Source organism: Centroberyx gerrardi, chromosome 10 (genome assembly GCF_048128805.1).
Source record: "Centroberyx gerrardi isolate f3 chromosome 10, fCenGer3.hap1.cur.20231027, whole genome shotgun sequence".
Lineage (NCBI taxonomy): Eukaryota > Metazoa > Chordata > Actinopteri > Beryciformes > Berycidae > Centroberyx > Centroberyx gerrardi.
The window spans coordinates 17285464-17311540 of NC_136006.1; the positions used below are offsets into that span (position 1 = coordinate 17285464).

General features: G+C 41.7%; 2 protein-coding genes across 4 annotated transcripts; one reads left to right on the forward strand and one right to left on the reverse strand.

Annotated features, from left to right (window-relative positions):
• Positions 1-1470: 1470 nt before the first annotated feature.
• On the reverse strand, positions 1471-7264 carry fancb (FA complementation group B). Its single transcript, XM_071927024.2, has 8 exons — positions 6178-7264; positions 5909-6064; positions 5683-5772; positions 5372-5500; positions 4600-4772; positions 3098-3510; positions 2722-2962; positions 1471-1982 (listed from the first exon to the last, which is right to left on the reverse strand). Exons 1-8 carry the CDS (start codon positions 7123-7125, stop codon positions 1556-1558), a joined length of 2577 nt encoding a protein of 858 aa, XP_071783125.1. The 5' UTR covers positions 7126-7264; the 3' UTR covers positions 1471-1555.
• A 365-nt stretch (positions 7265-7629) lies between these two features.
• mospd2 (motile sperm domain containing 2) lies at positions 7630-22227 on the forward strand. 3 transcript variants are annotated; one of them, XR_013505144.1, is made up of 16 exons: positions 7630-7869; positions 7955-8012; positions 8435-8590; positions 9535-9621; positions 9785-9939; positions 11351-11411; positions 11577-11615; positions 11734-11858; positions 12073-12246; positions 17502-17620; positions 19656-19749; positions 19920-20016; positions 20686-20806; positions 21028-21130; positions 21558-21947; positions 22008-22227. XR_013505144.1 is itself a non-coding variant. In XM_078286184.1 (15 exons), exons 1-15 carry the CDS (start codon positions 7837-7839, stop codon positions 21708-21710), a joined length of 1575 nt encoding a protein of 524 aa, XP_078142310.1. In that variant the 5' UTR covers positions 7630-7836; the 3' UTR covers positions 21711-22227. The 3 variants fall into 3 exon arrangements, 2 of the variants coding, with proteins under 2 accessions (XP_078142310.1, XP_078142311.1); XM_078286184.1 differs by having other exon boundaries at positions 21558-22227; XM_078286185.1 differs by having other exon boundaries at positions 7958-8012; positions 21558-22227.
• The last annotated feature ends 3850 nt before the right edge of the window (positions 22228-26077 follow it).

Genomic DNA, 26077 nt, shown 5'->3' on the forward strand with positions numbered 1-26077 from the left:
ATGTAACACCAAAAGCTGAGATCTAGAGCTGCAAGCAGGAGATTTATTTGCATTCTAACACAACAAAAATAGATTTCAGTATTTCCATGACATTTAATGAATCCACAGCAATACACGCAACATTACTCTAATAACAGAACATTTTGGGAATCCCCCTGGACAATAAAAACATCTAAAGCAATTATGTTTCAGGTGTGTTTCGTAGAGTCTTGTGACAGTAAGTCCACTGGAACCCATTACCTGTCTAAATCAATGAAGCACACACACCAAAGGTGTGAAAGAGAGGGAGAATTTCTCTCTCCTCAGACTCAGTGCTACAAACAGATGGAGACAGAGCAGCTCCTGGATCTCTGACAAAATGCACATCCCCATTCTCCAGTCCCCACTGGCCAGCTGCATGAAGCAGGGGCCACAAAGCTGGAAAAAAAACAAAAAACCTCACCCTCCATTTTAACAAACACTCTTGGTCAAGCCACCACAGACCTCATGCATCCAGAGTAGCTCCTCTTTTAGCGACAGTTTGATGTTCACTTGGAGGAGTGGCACTTTAAATAACAGTGCTGACAGCATGTTCAGCGTCATAAGAGAAACAGCATCCAAGAGGTTTTTTTTTTCCTTTTCATTATTTCACAGGAAAATAACTGAGCCATGAGGGGAAAGTGCCACTAAAAGCTTTCACAGTTAACTACAGCCACAGAGCAGCAGTATAACCCCTTACCTTACCATCCTCTTTTGTCTTTATTCTGAACACACAACAGTTCTCACTTCAGGATGAAAGTAGCAGTCTTCTCCCACTGGATAGCACACAGCAGCAGCAGCAGCAGACTTTAAAGAGTGCTTCTAAACACTGGGGGTCTGAAGGGACCTGAGTGGAGACAAGTATCACAGACAGATTAAGGCTGTGAAACCCAGGAGGTGGTCGAAAGGATATGGGTTAAGGCGCTACACACCAACAGACATGGGATATAAACCCCAAGAGGCTGTCTGAGAGGACAGACACACAAACACTTCAGCAGAGGATCTAGCCGAGCCTACACTGGGGGTATGCTTTCAGTACAGGCGAAGTGTGCACAGCATACATGATGGACTGTGTCGTTTCAGTCACAACACTTGACACAATACATTAATAATAAAAGAGTCAGCTTTCAGTTCCATCAATACAAACATTGCTTGTCAAAGAGACATCCTTGGAACTTAGGATCTCCTTTCATTTAGACTTAAGGGATTTTCAACAAGAACCAAACCCACAATGTTTTTGCTGGTATTCATTTATCAACACATGGATACTATTTTCTTTACAACCTAATGAATTCCTTTTGTAACCAAACTGTCATCACATCAACACAACAAAGTAATACATGTTAGGGTTTGACAAATATCGTTTTTTGAAGGTCAACACCGATATTTTTAGATGGACCCTAAGATATATGATATGCAAATATAGTCATAGGTCTGGATATCAAGTTCACCAATGTTTAAAGCCATTGCTATGGTTTTACAATAACATAAAGGTTTCCTCTGGAATTGAATCAGAATAGACAGAGTTCTACTGGAGCTAACCAGAGCTGAACAAAGTTCTCTGCGTCTCTAGGAGAGCTGCCGTGTCCCCCTCAAGCTGGACTTTGGACAGGCTTTGGCTCAGCCTGCGATACCGTCCCACATCCACCAGGGGGCTCAACCTCATCCTACTCCTCTCCAAGTCCCTCTGCCACTCCTCTCTACACCGCTGGAGCCCCTCTACAGAACCTGGCTCTGGGGTCTCCTGTTGTCTCACTCCAGTGCTGCTCCTCCTCTCCCCATCCTCTTTCTCTCCACAGAGCAGCGATGACAATCCCTCTTTGAGTGACAGCACCTCTTTCTCCAAGGTCCGAGAAAATGTCTGAGCTGCACCCCGTCCCCCTGTCTCTCTGAGGGCCTGGATGGAGCAGGAAGCAGGAAGGTAACCCAACAAAGAGTCCAGGAACTGGAGCGTCTGTAATTGGCTGCAAGGGAACAATAGTGTCAGTATGTAAATGTTCTTACTTAAAGTATGCAGTATTAAATGAAAATATCACTGTTGCTAAGTTGTTTTTCTCATCTCTTATCATTTGTCCGCTACTTCACACCCACCTTGCCTGTTGTTGAATGCATGCAGTGTTTGTGAAATTTGTAATTCCAAGTCATGTAACATTCCGCTTGCCAGAGGATCCTATTCACTTTGATATTCCATCAAATATTTCACTGACACGCATCCTTGTCAACTTCAAAGCCTTGTCAACCTCAAACCATCAATATAAACTGAGCAGTGCCCACTTCCATTTGCAGAACTATGAATGTGATTAGTAGCGAGTCCCCAGTAGTGAATCAATGCACAGAGCAGCAACAATGCAGTTTGCAATGGAATGGAAAACCTCTCAATTGGATAACTCATCCTTGGCTTTTCTAACTTAACTTCTAAATTAGCATCATATTACCATTTTAATAATGCAAATTAAAGGGATTTTTCCATAAAAAGCCATAAAATTGGCATCCAGACTAAAAGGTGTGATGAGGAAAATGAGCCAAAAGATTAAAAAAACAAATCCCTTTCTAGTTCATTTTGCCATAGTTCTCCATCAAATAGTAATGATCAAAACTCAATTTGATCCAAAACATCAACACTAGTACTAGTACACTCAAGTACAACTCTAACATCAATAAAATAGCAACCCTGCCTTGTATCTGTAAATAAAAACAAATTACCTGGAGTGGACAGAAAGTTCCCCCTGGAAAGGGGTTGTCTGATGCCAGTGAAGCAGCATGGGAGCAGATGGTCCTGAAGAGTTGAACAGTAGATACTGAGGGCTGACCTCTATCCTCTCACACCCCACTGTCCTCTGGATCCAGCCATCTACATCCCCTAAGCTGTAATCAGGAGAGTCTATGTGGAAGACCCAGCGATCCAGCACCGCCAACAGACTCAGCAAATCTTCTCTGACTTCATCTGGCCACAAAGAGAAGACAAAAGTTGTAGATATAACATCCATGCGTCAGCATAGCTCAGCTGCTGAAGGTGGATTAAAAAAAATGAAAATCTCAAGTCTAGGAGTCTTAGTGATTTTAAGTACACCCACTTTACCTGTTTTGAGTTTAGAGTTCTTCAACAGTTGGGTGTGGTTTTTGCTCTGGATGTCTACAGGAACAGGACCACAATGGAGGACCACCGGTGTTGGGTTATTCACAAGGGCAGAAGACTCCTGTCTCTGGATGTAATGGAGCATGACAGGGCACTTGACACAGCCAGAGTTCAACAGAGGTGTCAGCCTGGTCACAGCAGTCACTGCCAGTCTGCATGGGTTGGCATCATCGGGTCTGCCGGCATTGTGCCGCTTGCTTCTTTTGGCCGCAGGCTCTGGGAGCGTGGAGGGAGAGGAGGGGGACGAGGGGCCGGGCGTGGGGAGCCAGAACACTTGGCTCTGGGTCTGGATGACTGCAGGCGTTGATCTCTGGCCCGTCTCTGTCAGGATGGATAAACTCACACTGTCCACTGGTCTGGAACAAAAATAAAACACATCACTAACAATCACATATCACATGGACAGTAGGCGATCACGTTGAGAATCAATTACAAAGAAATGGAGAGAGTGAATGTGAATTAATGGGTAAGTGTGTGAGTGAATGAGTGATTGTGTGAAATGATTAACAGAGATATCCTCAGGTGGTACATTACATCAGCTCTGCCAGTGCTACAATAAAAACCCACAGCAATACAGAGGCCCTTGAGGCAATTCTGCCAGAAGGAGCTTTCCTCCATATGTGCCCAAATTGAAACCAGAACAGGTGGATGGAGTAACGAGGAATCTGATTGCTTCTCGTTCCCACAAAAAGAGCTTGGAGGGTTATTTCAAAACGTGTTGCCATGGTGACCACCTAGCCACCAAGCGGCTGCTGTGGTGAAATTCATATAAAGTCGGGAGAAATCAAAGAAGACAGAAGAGAGACCGACATTCTTATTCACTTAACGCTATTGAAACGGAGAAGGGAACATTATTTAATGGCCCCAATGGCATCACACTTGTGAGAGTACTCTAGTCTTTGACAGAGTTAGAAGTTACATTTGTTTACAACACTGCCTCATCCATCTAGTCATGAGAAACAACTCTCAGGAGTTACTTGGAGATAAACTGCTAGGGAGGGAATTTTACCTTACAATTGTGATTCACTCTATAGGATCTGGGGGCTAATATCCTAACCGTGGCTCTATTATGTTTCAGTAGTTAAAAATCTAATCAGGCAGCAATGGTAGGAGCTGACAGCTGGAAAGTAGCTCTCACTGGGAACCAACGCTTGACTGGACATCATTAATACATGGAGTAGTAGCATATTAACATTGCTTGTATCATTACCATACACACATGGCTCCACTTGACCAGATGAAGATAGCAACTCATTATGCCTGGCATGATATCAAGTGAGTGAACATTTTCAAAAATCATTACTGACAAGTGTTAAGATGATGTGATGTTCAATGGGCCGGATTTGGTAAAGCTGATGCCTCAGATGCAGCATTCCATAAGGCTCACAAACTGTTTACTTTACACAGTAAAATATACAATCCACTTAAATAAAAATCACATTTACATAGAGCTGTCAGTAGTTAGCATCACGCCCACAACCAATCGGTCCTCAATGATGCGATGCCACAGCTTGTCAACTTGAGGTTTTGAACACACTGCTGGCATGTCTTGCATCTTGTCATCCAAGGCCTCATCCTTTGACTCATCATCCCCGTCCCACAGAGCAATAAGGCCTTCCTGTACAGAAAGTGCAAAGACTATAATCAACAATGACAGTGTGACAGCATTGACAGCAATGGCAGTTATGTCAGTCATTTCCATTTGAACTGCCACCCATGAGGTACACCAATAGTGGAGTTTTTTTTAATGCAATTAAAAAATAGTGTGTTATAGAGATAATTTCTGTCAAAATATAATTGTATCTACATTTTACAGTATCTGCATTCTGTCAAAATTGCAACATTGACATCATATCATATTGCAAGGTCTACCAATACTCAGTCAGGACTATGAGAAAGGTAAAGGTTCCAGGTTAATAACATTACTATTATACTATTATAACACGACAATTACAGTGGGTTAGCAAGCTGGCTAACGAGGCCTATTAGGGGAAGGGTTGCTGGTTTGATTCCCAGTTCTGACGGTGTCCAAAGCTACCGAAATGCCTCTGAACAACGACACCTAACCCCCACATGTAAGTACCAACCTGCTCTAGGACAGATATTGAAAACTAGCAAACACTAGGTAAATACTGTGATACAACACAACAGGCAATGGTTTGCAGTACATTGTTGTAGCTGTACATCTCATAATGCATAAATATACATATTCAGTACCTGCTCATACTGGGTGACAACAGGCTCTCTTTCTGAGACGACATCAGTAAGGGCTTGGACTGACTGCAACAGAACCCTTTCCTTCACCCTCACGTCTCTGTGAAGCTCCTGCAGCATCGTCAAGCCACTCTACACACAAATGGACAGACAGATAACATTTGATTGACATGAGAACACACTGAGTGACTGATAGGTTGAATGATTGATTTGTTCCTTTCAAGACAACATTCATCTCATAAGAATAACATCATCAGATCGCTGATTACACAACCTAAAAACCACTTCAGCAATGCTTTGCAGATCATGTCTACCTGTAGTCTGGACTCTAAAGCTTGAAGAGTGAGGAGATACTTCTCCTGTGGAGGATGAGATGTCTTTCGTGCTCCATTCTCCTGGCCACTCTAAAAACAAGTATTTTCCATTAGTCATGATGACCTGCTTCACATTTGCACTTTATTCAGGCAAAATACCCTTTAAAAGCAGGTTGCTTCTTAACTGTCAAGCAGCATTGCCCATGAAAAGGAAAAAATGTCTTACAGAGTATGTAGTGCCACAGAGGTCAGTGATGAGGAAATTATCCAATGGCTGTCCTGCTGCACCCTGATCCTCAAAAAACAGCAGCAGCTGGTCTGTTCCACATCCCAGGAAGTCATCAACATGAACAGAGCTGACACCTGACCAGTGGGAGGCTATCTGGGGGAGACAGTTTAACAACGTGGGATGGTAAAAATTGGCAACTGAATGAAACTATAGGAAACATGGATAAGGCATGGATCTCACACGGATAAAACCACACATTTGCATACCTGAAATGTTTCCTTCCATATAGCACAGACATGTCCCTGGTCAAAGGATATGGTAAACAGACAGCCATTTCTTCCTGTGTTCACCACCCGAATATCTTTAGGCCGCTCGAAGGGGAGCTGGCATACCTCTTTCAGAATTCCATTCTCAAAATAAACTAGCTGCCTTTTAGAAGTTGCTGCAACCACGGAGGATTTCAACACACCATCCACCTGTTCAGCTGAGAGCACCAAGATGCACTGTGTAATGCAACTGTAGGGATGAGGTAAAATCATAGTGCCATCAAACACCTGTCCATTCTCTACAAAATACCCCAGGGTTTGGCTCCCGACTGAACCGCTGGACTGGTCTCTCAAGCCTTCTTTTGAGGAGTTTTGCAGTCCTAGGACGAATACCTGTCCTTTGTGAAGGGGGAGTTCTCCAATAAGGCTGTGGGAGAACTGTATGGGTATTTGTCTCACTTCACCTGCCTGCAGGGATGTGTAGAAGACATCACCAGCATGACTCCACAACACTGTGGGGCCCTGGAGAATGGACACACTCTCTCTCATTTGATAAGGGAGTTTAAATTCCATGTGGGGCTCCAGTCTGTTTGAGCTGCTCAGCATGAGAAGACTGTACTTGAAGCTCTCCCCTTTGTGGCTCTTTGCCACTAAAATGCATGGTGTATTGACTCTCTTCTGACCATCCAAGGCACATTTACATTTTACAATATCCACGTGTGCTGAACTTTTTCGGCTGATGATGATAGACACTCCATCATCATTTGCCTTTAGGAAAGTGTTGTCTTCCCGTTTAAATGAAAGGCTGCTGAATATTAACTCAGACGCGTTTCTTTCACTTTCCCTGGGGGCTGAAGCACGTTTGCACTGAAATAAAATTACTCTTCCACAGAGAGATAGCCGATGGGGTTTTTGATTCCAGTCTTCTAAGTGCATTCTCTCCATCATGCAAAACAGAAACGAGTGCCATCCAGGTTTGCCCCTTTTTTGTCGGGGGCTAAAGGTTAACGTTACATAACATAAGGAACTGTCACTCGCATGGCAGTTGTGCTACCAGCTGTTAATGACACCTAGCAACAAGTGGACGAGTAGTTTTTGCTAAACCTAAGTTAGTTGTGAAACCAAGCATAACGACTGCCTAACACTGTCGCCGCAAACAGTCAAATCATTACGCCCAGAGAGTGCATGTACGTGCTAAATAAAAATAGATGTAACTTAAATTGTGATAAACAGCAACGCAGATTAGCTGTTTTAACAAAATGTATACTCATCTCTCTCATACTCGGGCTCTGCTCTGCTCAGCTACTCTCTAGCGCGCCAACAGAAATTGAACGCTTCCTGTGATACCAATCCAAGTGCATTGTGGGTGAGAGTTGGTAAACAGTTAGCGTTAGCTGAAGTGCTTAGCTAATCCTATCTAAAAGGAAGCAGCTGTGTGAATAATTGCTTTACTTGTTATCTCGAATATAATTCAACACTATTTCTATCAAATCAAATGCATCTGAAGTAAACAATGAAACGGCCACAGGAAGGAGAGGTGTGGCCATACTAGAGCCGAAATGGCAGTGACAGGACGTCAGTTTCACAGTTCGCACTGATTCATCAACGTTTGCTAGTCAACAAGGAACTACCAGCGAGAAGTAAGCCGGAGACTTGAACATGGCTGAACTTGACCAACACGAACCGGACCAGGTATCGTTACAGAACACTAGCTTTTCTCGCCAGTTTATTTTGTACCCAATAACGTAGCTAACGTGAGCTAACTCTCTGTTGACAGGAGATGGTGAAAAAGATTGAGGAGACGAGACAGAGATTCAAGAATGAGTACCTCCAAGGTAACAGTTACTGTGGATAAACTGACATTAACTTGCTCATTGGCTAACCAGTAGCTTTGGCATGAATTGTGGTAACTTAAGCGCCATCTGTTACTGTACACCAAGTTGGAAAAATATGCTAGGTTAACTGTTTACTACTTTACTTCATGTGTGACCTGATTGATCATGTACTCAGAGCAGACAGATAGCTAGCTCTATAGTTATTGTAGTTTAGTCTAAGATAACTTTGGCAATATGGTCCCCTGGTGGGATTTACACATTATATTTACTACACAACTCCATGAGCATTATTTGCCAAGTAACATTATTTTTCTGTATTTGTTAGATAAGTTGCAAAGACTGTCTGTTTAAAAGTGAAAGTATGTGTTTGACCTCTATAAATTCGCTAGTCATGTGACCTGCCCTTTGTCTTATGTTTACAGATTCATCAGAGAAATATGACTCCAGAGATGTGGACAGACTTGAGAAAGATGATGCTCTGGTGGAGGGGTACCTGACATGGAGAATATATGTTGTTGACGATGCCTTGAAAATGATCGATGACAGTTTTCAGTGGAGGAAAGAATATGGTTTGAATGGTAGGAAGATATGTTGGATTCGTTGTAATATCTTGTTGTGCACATCATCTAAAGTTAGAAATGTGGTACATATTTAGATGTTTGTGAGCCAGGCACACAGATCAGTGGTTGTCTTTGTGCTCCTCTGGGATGGATCCAGACAGAGTGTTATTGTGTGTTGAGCACCCATATCTCTATGCGTTCCCTCCTAGAACAATCCCTTCTGTTTATGTTTTCTGAAGAATTACTCAGAATTGCTGTTTGTTACTCAAGAAATTGCTGGCCTTTTAAGCCAGCAAATTCTATTTGTCAAATATTTGTTTTTCTGAAATTAGATTTATATAAGTCATTAGTATCCAATTTTCACATGTCAGATAATCTAAATGCATTATCACATGTTGGAAATATTTTTGTTATTTTTATTTGGGAAAGGTTGGTGACAAAGTGTGTTATTTTCTATAAACTTAAGCCATGTTCCGCTTAACAGATAAGAACATAGAAGTGCTGAATTAAGTGCAGGCTTTCTCTGCAGGTCTAGGAAGTCAGGAAATGTAGTGAAAAAAATAATTCCCAGGTCTTGAAAAGTTTAGGGGAATTACACAAAAAATGTGGATGGAAATGTATTGTTGTTCAGCCCTGACTCACATATGCCCATACATTTTTAATTGCTGTAGACCCATTTCAGCTGTATTTTGTTGTTGTGAAGACTAATCTCGTGCAAAAGAAAGAGACGGCCTTGTTGAGTATTGTCCAGGTGTTACATGAGATATTGAGCACCAGTGAAAACTTTCAAATGCAGGAATTGTTTTTGTGCCTTCAAATCATGAAATTAAGGCATGGGAAAGTTTGTAGGAACCAAACAATGCCATGATCTGTGTAGCTACAGTTGGTATTGAAATTTTAAGCACCAGCTACAATGAAAGGTTTGCCAATACTATCTGTGTATATCTGCCTATGTGTTTCAGATCTCTCTGAGAGCAGCATTCCCAGATGGATGTTTGAGACTGGTGCTGTCTACCTCCATGGCTATGACAAAGAGGGCAACAAGCTCTGTATGTACATCAGGTTTTATTACAGACGTACTTAGTCCTTAGATTTTTGGCACACACAAGATAACTACACACCTAAAAGTGTATAACCTTAGCCTAAATCCACTCATATCTCATTTATTCATTGCTGTCAATAATGTGAACTGTGTTTTTTTTCTGACTTTAGTCTGGTTCAAAGTAAAGCTACACATCAAGGATGCCAAAACCATCGTGGACAAGAAGAAGTATGTTGCTTTTTGGCTGGAACGGTATTCGAAGAGAGAGCCTGGGATGCCACTCACTGTTGTGTTTGACATGTCAGAATCTGGACTCAGCAATATTGTAAGTCCATGATGATCAAAAAATGCTCGAAAATGTGAATCTTTTCCGTTTTTCAGAAAATTAGCTTTTTGTAATTTATTTCACTTATTTATTTTTATTTTTTTAATTGATGTGCCATGTGTTAATCTGAGTATTAATTGCACTCCTGTCTTCCAAGTTAAAATCCAGATCTGGGAGAGGAATGTTTTTTGAATTTTCATTCCCTCCCTATTAAACATGCTTGGCTCTTATTTAAATAAGAGCAATTCTTTGCTATGAGTGTCATTGAAGCCCTGGTGAGCATCCTAATATTTCTCGCTGTTTGAGCCGTAGTCATGGAGGGATTGATATTCTTCAGTGGTTTAACACTTTGGAGATTAAAGTGACCTTTAAATCCGGTTGGTCAATCCAAGTGGACTGCCTAATCCATAGACTGACTTTGTCCCAGACTCTCTGGCAGCAAGCGCGTTTCATGGGCCAAACTCTCTCCTGGAGAAATGTCTCAATTGAACACACATAAACCAACACATGCAAGGCAGAAAGGATAAATAGCTGTGCAACCCAAATATGAAATTAGCGGATTAGGAGACGGGTTTGGAAACCAGCCTGATTAAGGTTTGGTGAACCACAGTACGGGCTGGAGTAGGCCTAGCCAGTGTGATCTCATTAACGCTCAGCAGTGTGCCTGCTGCATAGCAATGAGACGTGCAGCCAATAATGGAGCCCAGCCAGGCTATAGGGGCTGCTTCCATTGACAGATCTGCAGTTTGTCTGATGGTGATAATTAACCTATTGCTATAACACACACATTTATCACGTTCACCTGAAAGAGAGATTTCAAGTGTGGCAAGAATCTTTCACCAGAATACACGCTTTCTAGATAAGATTTACAGTATGTCGCTTATTTGTTAGCAATGATATGATTTGATTTTACTGTGCTGTGCTTGCTGAATGGTAGATGAGATTTGTCTATTTGAATTAGACCCATATATTCATTCTCATTTGCACATGGGGGGGGGGGGGGGGGGGGAGCATTTGAGTTTAAGCCATTTAACTCTCCCTAGTTTTGTATGGAAATTGTGCAAAATCTCCTAGAAGGGATCAGGTTAGTTCAATCAAAACGTAAACATCACAAGGTTATATAATTATCTATTTTGCAGACGAATGACCATTAGTCACCATTTTTCTGTAGGCTAGTGACATCCTCATTAATTCCCTGTAGTTGAAAATTGGATGGATTGAGAGACTGTTCAGAGGAACTTGTGACAAATTTTCATTTGCCATGAACTGTGTCATTGCAGATCCAGAGGCTGTTAAGAGGGAACAAGCATTCTCCTTATTGAAATCCATAAAACATCTATTATAGTTGAAGCCCTCTGTAAGGTTCCATATAATGTACTAAGTCACACTTTTTGTTTACTTTTTGTTTCAGGACATGGACTTTGTGAAGTACATCATTAATTGCTTCAAAGTATATTACCCAAAGTTTTTATGTAAGTAACAAATAAGTTGTAATAAAAATGCAATAAATGTGTAACCTCATTCCCATATGTTACGTTTACTCGTTTACTAATAGAGATTTACAACTAATTTCAAGTCAAACCTGGGTACATTAGAAATTATTTCTACATTAACATTTTTCTTTTTTGCCCTGTCAGCCAAAATGATCATCGTGGATATGCCTTGGATCATGAATGGTGAGACTCAAACCTACCTTTTCCATTAAGTTCATACAAGCTTGTATATTTCTATGCCCATCAGAAACTGATCACAATGATGATCTAATCTAATACATCTATTTTCTTTCCGTTGTAGCTGCATGGAAGATTGTGAAGACATGGTTGGGTCCTGAAGCGATCAGCAAGCTCAAATTCGCATCCAAATCTGAGATCCAGACATTCATAGGCCCCGAATACCTGCCACCTCACATGGGTGGAACGGTATGTCATTAAGTCTCTCTATATGTAGAAGTGTTCTGAATTTACAAATAGCACTTCTTTACATCACTCAATTTAAAAACATCCAGTAGTTATGTGACTCTCTGTACTTACTCTGTACTTATCGAGGATATGTGACCACCATAATTTACATTTAGCGTTTACACTCATGTAAAAACATGCTTGTATTGATATAACTTATTTGGCTACATTCCAGGACCCCTTCAAGTACAGTTACCCTCCCCTTCCTGATGACGACTTCCAAACGCCCATCTGTGACAATGGACCTATTGTCAGCGAGGATGATACGGAGAGTAAAGAGGGTGAATCAGAGGGCAAAGACACCCTCGAGTCCAGCTTCAACTCTGACGTTGCGGTAAAGCCCAAAAAGGTACAAAACGTTTCAAGTTTATTTGTAGTTATTTTCAGTCCCTTCAGCATGTGGAGAAGCTGTGAAAGACAGCTGAAAAAAGCATGGTGTTTCTTATTCCTTGTACACCAATTAACTTTAGAATTTAAGGCAAAAGAGCCCCCTGTGTCAAGCCTTGACTTTGTTAGCAAGCACAGTCTGTGTGTGTGTGTGTGTGTGTGTGTGTGTATGTATGTGGGGGGGGTTCTTAGTTTAGATCATATCTTCTATAAATCCAACTCTCATTGCTGAATCTGGATCAGTAAGTATTCAACTTTTGGATAGAAATGCTAAATTGAATCAATAAATAATGTTAATGTTCAAGCTAAGGTTGGGAGCAGGACTGTTTCCATGGTTATAAAATGTGGCGTAATCAGTCTTGAGTTGTTCTGTGTAACCTCTCTCATTCAATCTAACAACAATGGAAGGCTTTACTCATTAACACTAACACTGTAATGTTGTGAGCTGAGACTGATTGAGTCACGATTAACTCTGCATCTGGCTTTTTCAGGCAGTTGAGTCCATCTCTCTCAGATATGCAGCGGTATCCTGTTCCTAGATGTACTGTAGTCAGAGATTCATCTTCGCTTTGATGTGTTCCTTCACTCACACAGTCTTTAATTGTTGTTGTTTTTTTTTGTTTTTTTAAGTTGAGTCTGAGATTACAGCATGTAATCGAGGCCCCTCTGCCGAGACAACTGTGAATTAAGTGGCAGTAATGCCCTGATTTGGCAGCCGTTAAGCTCCTGCTCATTGTCTCTGTGAAGGTGACTCCTAATGTCTTCGGCTGCAGTTTAATCCTGCCAACAATGCTCAGACATCACAGCCAACCTCACTCAGTGCCTTGCTTCTCTCATCTTCTGAGCTGCTATTAGGGTACACAGAGTGTGTCATGTCTGTTACTGAAGCCGCTCCCTGCTGTAGCTGGATTGCCTTTTTCGCCACACATCCACCTCACTTCAACACTGGGCTCTTTCAGAAATGTTCACAGAACGGGTCCCCATTGGGTGTTTCTTTTTGTTCTGACTAATGGCTTTGTGTTTGACCTCGTTGGAGACTGGAGTGATGCGGCGGTCATGACAGCCTGTCCCGTGCTTATGGGCTAGCTGGCAAGCAGCCCTAATGCAACCCCATCAAAGAGATGCTCACAGCTTTTAGCTTGAATACATCCATGCAGCCACCGTCAACCTCCCTCTCGCTCTGGTGTCACCAAACTGCACCATAGTTGCGGTCAGATCATCGCTATATGCTACAGCCCTTTACTGCCTACAGGACTACAGCCCTCACCTATTAATCTATTTAGCTTCTTTTCTAGCTAGCGGCATGCAAACCAAGCCTGCATGGAAATAGATGGAAGGTGTTAAGGAGGTCATCTCAGATGTCTGGTGTGGTGAGATTTTTGCTCTTGTGCAGTGTTGTGTCCAACCATGACTGTTTATTCAGTTTGTGTTGTTATTTAGTGTTTCAGTTATTATTTGCTGTTATTTTTGTTGTTTTTTGTTTGTTTGTTTTGCCTTTTTTCAGTTTTAGGAGTAACCTAGATTTGACGACTAGTGCATATGTGCTGTAGTATATAGCAGCTGTATGCTAGGCAAACCCCTGTTGAGCTTTTAAGCTATTTGCGTAACCTGCTGCCCATAGGAGACTCCTCTGTATTCGCTGGAGACCTGTCAGTGCTGCGTCACCCAAAGCTGCTCCCATGAGCCAACTAAGCCCCAGCAAACAAACAGCAATGCTCCCATTGTAAATGAATACCACATTAGTCATGCACAACAGATTTAGATTTACAAAACAGAGATATGCAAATCAGTCAGTTGGTAGCCTCAACAGTAATCCACAGTCATCAGTTTGAAAGGCATGCTGATGGTCTTACTGTAAGATACAAGCATGGAATCACCTTGCACTCCTTCTTGGGCCTATTTATGGCAAGCGTGGGTCAACCTGCCTTGCATAACCCCAGAGAAAATGGTATGGAGGTTTGTCGTGGGGCTCATTGTTGGTACAATATTTAATTCACCAGGGATTGAAACCTATAGCTGTGGTATAACAAGCACTGTAATCCTCTGAGCTCTGATGTTTGGAAATCAAGCATTTTTTACTTGTGAGCCGGGTCCATGGGAAATAAGAAGATATTTCTTTTTCAGGTTAGCCAGAGAGGCTGGAGTTACGCAAATACATTACCATGTAAGAGACGAAGTGTATGAATATGACTCTGTGCGAATGGTCTCTGAGTGAAGCAGGTTGATAAGCCCCTAATGAGCTAGGCCTTATTTCTGAGTGTGCTAGCCTGCGCTGCGACTAAAACTGTGGCATTGTGTTAATACCAGTGAGAGTGTCTGTAGACACTTAAGGCCTGTCTGAACGCATTCCACAGCCTTTTGCTCAACACTCTTCTTCTCATCCTCCTTGCCTATATAAACAAGAGATACCGCCACCCTCCCTCCTGAATACCTCTGGGTTCCAGCACTGCGTTGATAACTGATCGCTACGGGAAGCTAATTGCCTTTCTCTCTGTCTTGAAACAAGGGCTGGAGGTGGTAAGGCAGTGTAGGATCACACCCACTCAAGGAGCTCAGAGTCCAGGAGATTTCTACAGACTGGAAAGGCAGGTGTACTCACGTGTCTAGTGTTATTTGTGAGTACACCTCCCTCACCATCAACTGATGTCATCACCACTGTGGACATGTTCGCCCCTTGACCTGTCCTGGACCACCTTTTTAAATTTAGCCCACTAAAATGTGTTGCACTTGTAAAACGTCAAAATTTTGGATTTTTGACTTTTATATGAAGTGATACAACAGTGTAGGCTAATTGGTTGATAACCTACCTTCTACACAACATCATGTAAACGTGGAGCCAAGCCAGTGACTCCTTTCACAATATAATTAGCACAACAGAGAGAATAGGTGGCACGTTTGTGCCCAGAATCACTAACAACTTATATTTGCACTAACTCCTAACCTTAGATTATAAACTGTTTGAGTAAATACTGTTGTATCACAGTAGAGAAAGACACTCCGCACTAAATTGTTTATCCTTCCGTTTTTATTGTGTCATATTTTTAGCATCAGTGATCTTTGCAAAAATGCTTTATTTTTTACTAACAACTGCCATTCAGGCAAATTGGAGCATAAGGAGGATAAGGCTGGTGTTTTTTAATGCATTGCTTACGGTCAACAAATCCTATGAAAATAACAAAATCAACAATGATTTTGTTTTGCCAACAAGTCTTGTCCATGTAGCCGGTGCCCAATGAAGCCATGTCCCAGCAGCCAGAGAACTCCATTGTATTAAAAAAATGATTAAAATCACGTCACAGAGCCATGCCGTTGCTCTGGGCAACATATTTCATCATCACGATGCACCAGGCCAGCCGACTTTTTCCTCAAACAACTTAATAGGCCGGCTGTAAACACGTTTGCGATCTCAGGAAAGTAGTTCCGTAGCACCGAAAATAGTTCCTGGCGTAATGAAGAATTTGTTCCCATTTGATTTGGTAATAACTACAACAGCCTGACTTTTCGTGGTAACAGTTAGCGATTTTAAAAATTGAAACTATGTCTTTGTGAGCTGTATATCAAGATTTTTAGCTTACAATTGGAGCCAATGACTTCCGGGTTGACGGCTAAAAACGGTACGTGGGAAGTCAGAAAGTAACGGGAGTAGAGCAAACGCATTGTTGATTTTGTTATTTTCATAGGATTTGTTGACGGTAAGCAATGCATTAAAAAACACCGGCCTTATCCTTTAACACACGCTACCTCTGTGCCTTGACCTCTAACACTATCTTTTTCCAGTCCTGTGACTCTGGAGAGTGCTGATCACATAGAGAACCCTGTTTTGTGCCTTAGTGTCATAATATGTATAATTGATAGACACTCCACATCATTAGAAATTTACTAAGCTTGCAGCTTAAGATGATGTAAAATTATAAACCTTAATTATTTCTTTGTCTTCTCATTTCATACCTTACACAATGTGTGTATAAACCATGTTAAAGTTCTTTCTTGTTTGGAAGTAAGCTGTGGTCCATTTTATTTCTATGATTTTGATTATTTCAATTTTTTAATTGATTTTTAACAATGAATCTGTTTCTCAAAATAAATGAACAATTATTTTCATCTTTGTAAATCTATACTGGATTTAGATAATGTGATTTAATGCCAATAATAGTTCCAATGATATTTTTAACGCAGTCCTTGACTTTGAAGTCTAATATTTGGTTAGCAGTTGCATTGCTTAAAAACACTCCATTTTCCAACGTCCAGGTACCTTTTCATTTCATTTCAGTATGTTTTGCTTTTTCTATCACATAAGTGCCTGACTGTATTAGACCTGATTTTTTTTTTAAATGATAAATAAATGGAGACATTTCAGAAGCAGCTAAGCATCTCTTGATATCTTCATTCTGGCAGTAGCGTGGCAGTCAGCCATTGAATTAAGATGACATTGTGTATGGGTGCTTATCACAGCAGAGGACACACTTCCCTTCTGAGTCATAAATGTTCCCATCACAGGGAGAGCCCACTCACCTTTCCCCTGCCCTCCCATCCTCGCCTGATGCGCTCACTCTCCCATCTGTCTCACACAATCTGTGGTCTCAACAACACAGTGAAAAAAGCCCAGTGATTCAAGCATTCACTTCCCCAACTGACCTTCATCTATAATTTCCAACCTTTATGCAAACGCTGCACAATTTCTGTTCTGTCAGCTGTTGTATGGTCCCGTGCTATGTGTGTGGCTGATTTGGATGTAGAGGAGAGTTTATGGGTGTTTTGTTGAAGTGAAAGTGACAATGTATGAATGATGCATCACCACCTCTGGCCTAGTTGAACTAGTTTCGGTCAGGGGATTCTGTGTTGTCAAAGGTCATGTGTTTGTTATTTTGGTTCTGCATTCACAAACGGACATGTTGTTTGTGCTTCTGTGCTTCCACTGGAGGCTACTAGGAATAAGGGTCAGGTGTTTTCATGAGGGTTTTTCTTTAAAAGGAAATAACTTTTGAAGATGGCTTCCATTATGATAACAGATAACACTTCACACCATTATTTCAGATGGACCAGTAATTAATCATTACAGATGACTGTCAAGGCCTTCATTAACTGATAGCTTTCTCCGTATGACCGAGGTCAAGGGGCAAACACTGCGTTTTCAGAGAAAGTGCCAGATAACAGTCACATGCTTAAGTTATCAGTGTCCTAAGCCCCTTTCTAATTAAGTGGTCTTTGTTGTTTCAGGTGAATTTCCTGGAAGACAGTCTGAGGTCAGAGGACAATGATAAAGGAGACACAGCCAATAGGACCAAAGGAGTCAGGAAGCCACTGACCACCTTCAAAGGACCTCTACTACATGTTAGGTACTCATCCTGCTTCCCCCTTCTCCATCTGGTCATCTGCCTATACGTCACCTTACAGCCAGTCATAGTGGCACCATGACTAGAAGCCATTTGTGTCAACACCAAGACACCAAGGTGTAGATGATCGACTTATTGACTCATTGGCTAAAGCCATTTATCATGTGTTTGTACCTTTATAGCTCAATTGATCTAGTCAAATGTGGGCAGAAATTAAGGATGCCACCCAATCAATTGTTCACTGGGTAGAAATTGGTTGGTGTAGTTAATTATTATTGTGCTGCGGTAATCAATGAGAAACATTGACCAATGACCAATTAATCTTTAACCAAGGAGCACTCGTCACTTTTGCCCATATCGTCATACATATCAAATGTGCAAATGAGGGGTCATTAAATTGCAAAGGGTGCTGTTGACCTCAGCAACATATTAAAGTCAATGGTGAAGTACAAAGGTTTATAGCAATCACACAATGATGTAATCAGATATTGTTGGTTAATTTTATACTCCACATAAGCTAATGTAAAAGCTTCTTAATTTACCAATGCAAGAATTTTATCATTGCGGTTGGCTTCGTCATTGAGATTAGATTGGTTGGGTCTCATGTAAATACTCAGCAGGGTGCCATTTGCATTCAGATATTGTATGACGTTACTCCTCATTTTCATAAATAATGTCCATTGAGTTGTGTTTTTACAGAGTAAGGTCTTTGATCTAAGGTTTTTGACAGCTCCGGGCTAAGTATTAAAGTGATAAACAGATTTATATGAGCCTTAAATGCAATTATGTTTCGGAGCTGTTAGCCCTGATTCGAGACTGGGGGGCTTTAGAAGTGGGAGGGGAAGGAAGGCTTTGATCTTCAGTATGTGTTTGTCAAAGGTTTCTGGAGCCTAGAGAGTCATTCTGGGCTCAAGGGAGCACCAGTCTCCACAGCTGTTTTACTGGAGAAAAGAACACAAGAGGACATGAAAAACAAAAAATATCTTTGTTCTTAACTGTTCCAGTCCATGGAGTGTAGCCTAGCTGCATCAAGGAGAAACCTTATAAATACTGAACAGAAATTCTAATCTTTTTGGTAATTTGAAAATGAGGCCTATTGGCAGAGTAACGGTGTATTGAAGTGTTCGCTGAGGCTGAATTCATCTAATCACAAACTAGTTAGAGCTTAGTGAGACAGTTTGGGACTTGGTTAGAGGGAAGCATTGGGTGTGCGCACAGATCGAGTGTCAGAGAGTGAAGCAAAGTGCCTCATGGCTAGTTTTTAGGCCATGGATGTGCTTATGCTCCAGATTTCACAGCTTTGATGCACGATCAGGGCTCTTTTCTGCCTAAACCTGATAATAATGGGGTGTAATTCCTCATGTTCCCTGTGAAGGGGCTCAGATACGGCTGCCCCAGCCACCCGAAGCCCTGACAGCTCCATATGGGTCAGGGATAAATGCAGCACATCAGAGACTGTGAGAACGGCCCAAAGAATTGTAGTTAGGAGCTACGTTACTTGGAAATGTCTCTATGGAAACTATGCAAACAATAGGATGTTGACTCTACTGGTGCTTTCTTTTTTTGATACGAGTCCATATCTAAATTAATGTGCACACACAGGCAGAAACCCTGTATTTGAAAGTATGCGTTGTGATTATTTTGATTTGCACAAAGGCCGGAAAACGTTGCCGCTCACAGCACCATTCTTGAGTCAAGATTTCATAAAGCAGATTGTTTAGCTGATGTGCAGCAGGAAAAGCTAGCAGTCCCTGGATAATCACACCTCACAGACTGCAAGGCCTTCATCTAAGCACAGGAAGCTTAGCAGCCCAATCAATATTGCTAAGATACCACAGAGAAGAACAACAAAGCATGCTGTAAAGCAAATGGAAACTCCTGTGTGCATCTACTAGTTATTTCAGCATCGGAGTGCCCAAATAGACACTTTATGGCAAAGAATTATTTATTGAGACCTGAGCCTCTGCTTTCCACCCAGACAGCCCATTAATGTGGTTCCTGTTCAAAGATATGTGTTTTTCTCTCTCTCTCCCTGTAGCCCTGCAGAGGAGCTCAGCTTTGGTTCAAAAGAGACAGAGAAGAAATGCCTCATTATCCTGAACAATGTGACCAAAAATCAAGTGGCCTTCAAGGTGTGTGCGTGTGTGCTTGCATTCATGCTTGTGTGCTTACTTATGTGCTTAAGTTTGTGAGCATGAGTGGACAAAAAAACACTATATGCTGCTATAGTGCAGACTTTCTGTTTGTGTGTGTGTGTGTGCGTGCATGGTATCTATTCAAGCTGCCTCTGGTGTGTCCACAGGTACGAACCACAGCACCTGAGAAGTACAGAGTGAAGCCCAGTAGCAGCTGTTGTGAACCAGGTGCATCAGTTGATATAGTGGTGTCCCTACATGGAGGTACTGCACTTTAACTCTGCACTCTACTCCACTCAGGGCGGATGTTCCCAAATATTCTCCTGAAGTTCAGAATAATCAAGTGGTCCAGTCTATTACCTACCGACAAAGTGCTGACAAAGTGCCGCTTTCTTTTTCTGACATACATATTTCAAGAGTGATAAAAGAATCATCTCTCATCTCCCCAAAACAAACCTTCAGAAACCGAACGTAACGGGACTTGACAATGTTGTGTGAGTTAAAATGTTTTGTGGCCTTCAAGCACTGAAATGTCAGATGGGGCTTACGATGTGCTGCACATGGCCCAGAAGAATCAGCTCTGTTTCAGATGATTTTTTCTGGCTTTTAACATGAGGGGTTTTATTATTACCGTGTGTCTCTAGCACTGAGTTTTATGAAAAAGGTTCTTCTGTTTATGAATCTGAACGATGCTGATCAAGTCAGCTGTCAGCTGGTTATTCCGCTTGACTATTTAAACAATAATTGACCTAAATTACCCCTTCACATTTAATGAAGAAGAATTGTGTCTTTTGTGTAATTTGATTCAGAGATAACAAAAATATATTCCTACATCAAAACCACAAAGAGCAATGGCCTTATTGTTAAAATTGTTTTCGGAGTCACATGAAATTGTCTTTTTGGTGTAATCTTGTCCTGGCTGTGTTTGTGCAGGTTATCAGGCCTCTCTGCAGGACCGCTTTCTGGTCATGGCTGCTGAGATGGACAACGCTGGAACACAAGAACTTGCACAGTTCTGGAAAGAAGTACCGAAAACCAAGGTCATGGAACATAGGTACAAGACTGCGGTCCTTATTCAGCCATGTCACTTAATTAGCAAAAGAGATTGTAAGACAACAAGTCATGCCTTTTGCAAAGCCATCTTTGGTTTCACAGTCTGGGCCTCAAGTCAACTTGTTTACTTGATTCACCATGGTGTCTTGCCACACGGATTTTCACACTACAGTCGTGACACTGGACTTGTAGGCTGCTAATGCCCTCTGCTCTTTCCTGTAGATTACGCTGTCACGTCCTGGAGAGCATTAAACCAGCACTGAGCCTTCTTGGGGACGGCCCTGTGGAGCCAGGAACCAATGGGCATCAGGATCTTAACATAGCGGTGAGCTCTGATTGGAGGAGAGGCCTTGATCCACCAGACTGCTTATTATCTTTTTGTTACAATTTATTTGCTACATTTGTTCACTGTGATACTTTTGACTGCCCTTATACATTTTTTAGAATGACATCTATTATTAGTAGAATTGTTACTAATTTCAGTGTTAATTAACTTAAATTATCTCTTGACTAATCCTGTACAACCAGACACTGGATGATGACTTATATTTTTCCCCAGTAAGTATAATGTGTAGGTTAAATATAGGTTTATTGAGTAGTTCCCCTATTAAAGTCTAGTACAGCACCCAGTCATTAATCAGCTCCCTGGATAATCATTACATTCCTAATTTACTGTACATTTTTAATGGTTTGATGGTTTTTTTCCCATGACTTTCATTATGAATGAACTGAACCAAATCTTTTCCCACCAGCTCATGCGAGTCGTTGCCTGCAACGCAAGGTTGGAGCAGAAGCTGGATGGGTGTCTGTGGGTCCAGAAGCTTCTCATTGGGCTGGTGTTGGTCCTGATGGTGCTCAACCTCCAGTGTCTCTACCTATTGGGCACGGCCCGGCGGCCATCCTGACCCGGCCCAGCAGCCTGCTCCTGCATCTGTCTACCATAGACACACAGACATCCAGCGGATCCGTGGTTAACCATCTGAGGGACGGTTGGTCATTCTGAGCTCACCAATGAAACCAGAGCGGACCTTCTCCTCTCCTCTCCCCTCCCCCTCCCTCCCTCCCTCCCTCCCTCCCCATGGGCTGTTGTCATGGAGAGGAGGAGTATTCTCTGGCAGCAGTGAATTTAGGGACGTGAATTTGTGGCGTTTTCAAGTTGCTACGGAAAGATTTGTACTCGTTTCTTTTCAGGCACTCGAGAGTCACAGTAGCAGCGACTCTAACCATGTGAGATGAAATCAGTGTATTTTTATGACTGATCATGGCATAATAAATGAAGAGTCTATTTATTGCAAAAGTGACAAAATGTAGAAAAATGTAGTTGATTATTTTGTATTTGATTATATTTCTGATTATAATGTACAATATTCTTTAAAATATTATACATATCTATATAAGAATAAACAGGCACTTTTTTGTTTATCTGCTTCTCTCATTGTGTTGGGTTACTTTTATCATTGTGTTTGTGCAGTCAGGTATTTACTGAGGCAGAGATAAGAAAAAGAAGAGTGAACTTGTGTAGTTACAAAGAGCAACTACACACCCAGCTATATAAATGTCTCAGCCACTTAGCAGTAACAGCACTGCAACTTCTCTTTCCCCCCTGTTTTGCATAAATATCCACACTGTTGCTGTGCATCTCTTTAATAAAAGCCTCATCAGTGCAGAGGTGTCTAATTGAAAACATTGCAGTGTGTGACCTCGCTAAACCTCTCCTCACTTATCCCCGGGAGCCAGGGGAGATCTCTGTCTCTGCTATCTCCTCTATTTGTTTTAATTACCCCGACACTGGCAAACTAAAAATACCAAAGCAATTACTGGTGAGTACAAGGACGTGGCAGAACCCACTCTCGTAGCTCGGTGGGAAGGCTAGATATCTATAACAAGATCCAGCTCAGAGCAATCAGACTACAAGCCGCTGCACAGGGGGAGATCATGCTTTGGTTATTATATACATGCTCTTGGACTTGTCTGGCGTCAACATTTGCATCTGGTTTGCAGTACGTGGTTGCTGCTTGCATTTGAATAACGATTAGAATGAGTCAAGCAACAGGGAGTAAACTAACTGAAAAACACGTGAGTTTCATCATACGCACTCGGCTATGCTTTGCCTCCACAAAAGCTGAAGCCCCTGGAGATCACATTCTGCAATTTGTTTCGTAACTCCGTCTATTTTGGTAGTTACCATTCACATGGTTTCCTGTTTCCCTCCTCTTACCACGCGATTGTAAAACCTCTTTCTGCGGTAATGGCTGTTTGTTGAAGGAATTGGATAGTTTTAGGAGAACATGTGCACTGGATGTAAAACTTGTATTATGTGTTTTACTTCAACCCTCAGTAAGAAATGCATTCGCCGCTATTTGGGTAGTAAGTGCATGTGCATTAAGAAAAGGAAAATAGAGTGCTTGCCTCTCTAGAGAATAAAAGTAAAAGCTTTGGCATCACACATAGGTGGGCTGACTCTTAAGTGCGTCTGTGCACCTCTCAGTACCTGACCCAACCCAGAGTCATTCAGGAGATACACCGTCCAGGTTATGTAAGGGTCATGAATACAAATGTATTAAGCCTTCATAAGTTGTAAGACCTTATCAATATTATGGATAAGGGCAAAATATTACACCATTACCAGAGATGATGCAGTCGCTGTAGTAGAGAAGTGTGTGAAAGCGGTCATGTGACAGTCATTCCCTCAGACAGATTCCTCCCTCCTGATTCTCTAGATGTCACTAATTACAGGGGTCTGGTAGGTCTTTCCAGGGAGTCTCAGAAGTCAGAACTCCTCCACAGTATTGATTTAACATTAAACAGCAGTAAATCGAAACCAGGCTCAGTGTGCGGCTGGCCCCAGGTACTCATGCAACGTTTGAGGGGACAATGATTTACTTCAAGTGGCAAATTGGGACAGGGGATCAATGGAAAGTTAATGAGTATTGCAAGTAACAAGAAGCTGTGGGTGAGTTGAGCAACTGTTGCTCTCATCACCGTGGAGAGGATCTTGATGTTCATGGCAAACTACCTTGTGTTTTCTATTGAAATCAAGGGTTCTAACATAATGGTGATCAACATTACTCAGTCCCCATAACAATGGTTTTATTACTTTCATAATGAGGGCTGATATCTCACCTTTTTCTCAACTATACCAGACATCAGCGGGGTACGCAAGACAGCTAGATGTGGAGGCCACACTCCAACATTGTACCATTGTTATCAATTTCTTCATAGACCAAAATCTCCCTATTCACTGCTGAATACTATAATATTATCCAGTGTGCAGTGACGCAAAAGGACAGGCTGATGCCAATGAGCAGATACCTTACTGAAAGGGTTTATTCTCCATACACCAGAAATGTTTTCTGCCTCATCACTGTCTTCCTTACCTTTCCATCTATCCTAAACCTGTTTTCTGCTTCCCTTCCCTATATGGTATGTTGGCTCTCTGAGGGGCTTCATGCACAGACAAATACAGAGAGGTCAGAGGACACAGGATGTTTTTTTAGACACAGAGAGAAGGCATGAACATTGACAGGCGGTCAGCTTTCTTCCACCTCAGAAACATCTCCAGACTCCATCCATCCCTCACACCCTTTATAGCTGAAACTCTCATACATGCCTTTGTTACATCCAGGCTGGACTACTGTAACTCTGTTCTCCTTGGAGTACAGTATGTCCGAAACTCAGCAGCCAGAGGTCTCACCTGATCCAGACCTTGGGAACACACCGCTCTCACCCTCCAGCACTCACATTGTCTCCCAGTCCAAATCACATACAGTACAAGATCCTCCTGCTCGTCTTCAAGTCCCTCCACGGTCTTGCCCTTCCCTTTCTCACTGACCTCCTCCATCCCAACACTCTTCTCCTCTCGGTCCCCACTGCTAAAGCTCCGCTCTATAGGTGATAGGGCCATAGGTTTGCTGGCCCCAGGCTGTGGAACTCTCTGCCCCAGGATCTTCGTGCCGCCACCTCCGTTACTTCATTGAAGTCTCATCTTCAAACTTCTCTTTTCAAACTTGCCTGCCCTCTGTCTTCTTAAAGTGTGAGCTTTTTGCTTTGATCATTGTTTCGCTGCTGTTTTGTTGTGTCTGTTTTGTTATCGTCAGTGTACTCAAATCCTTTACTTAAATAAAAGTAGCAATACCATAATGGAAAAATACTTCATTAAAAGTAAAAGTTCTGCATTCAAAAGTATAGAAATATTAGCAGTAGAATGTACTTAAATATCAAGTCCTAATCCTGAAGAACGGTCCCTTTCAGTGTGTTAAATTACTGATGCATTAACCTGTAAGGAGTATTTTAATGTTGTAGGTAAAACCACTCCATATACTGTTGGGTCGTTTAAACTCTAACAATGTAACATATTTTATGAGCTCAATGTATGTTTTGGTTGTAAAATATTATTCTACAAAGTAACTTGTAACTCCAGCCATCAGATAAATGTAGTGGAGTAAAAAGTACAATATTTCCCTCTGAAATGTAGTGTAGAGTAAAAGTATAAAATCACACAAAGTAAAGTGCCAGTACCTCAAAATTGTACTTAAGCACGTACTTGAGTAAATCCACCTCTGGTTATTGTACATTTTAATGTCTTGAATTTTGTGCAGTGTCTTTGGATACCAGGAAAGGTGCTTAAAATAAAATGTAATGTATTGCTAGGAGCTTTGGGAATGATACCTCACTCACACTGTGCTTTCATTATCACTCATATTTTTGGGACTTGTGTGGACAAAATTATTCAGAGCATCAAGAGGAAGAGACCGCTGTGTATCACATGAGATGTTGCTGCTTCAGGCAGAGGACAAACAAATGATTATCATAAAATCAGCCACCACATTATAACTGCTAGATTTGAGGGGGGGGGGGGGGGGGATAGGGAGAAGTGGTGACCTAAATCTGAGATCTTATTCCTAGGCTTGACTCACAGGTTCCTACCATCTGAATTAATAGGAATCAAAGATGAATAGTTCACTACACCACACTGACATCGCATCACGTTTATTACCTTGATGCATGCGAGACCCCAGGCCAGTGTCTTCATGGCTTGTCTTGACTGAAATGTGGTTTTTAAGGAAGAATTAAACAGCCAGGGTGTAATTGTATTAAAATGTATTCATTCCTATGATGGAATACTTTAGTGGCATTGTTCTATATGATGTGTGTTGTTTTTATCTTTTTTTTTTCTGTATGTGCTATATGTTGCATACTGTATGTTTTTTGTCCCTGTGTTGTGCATCATAAATAGCCATAGATCACACACTGTAGGTACAAATAACTTGAT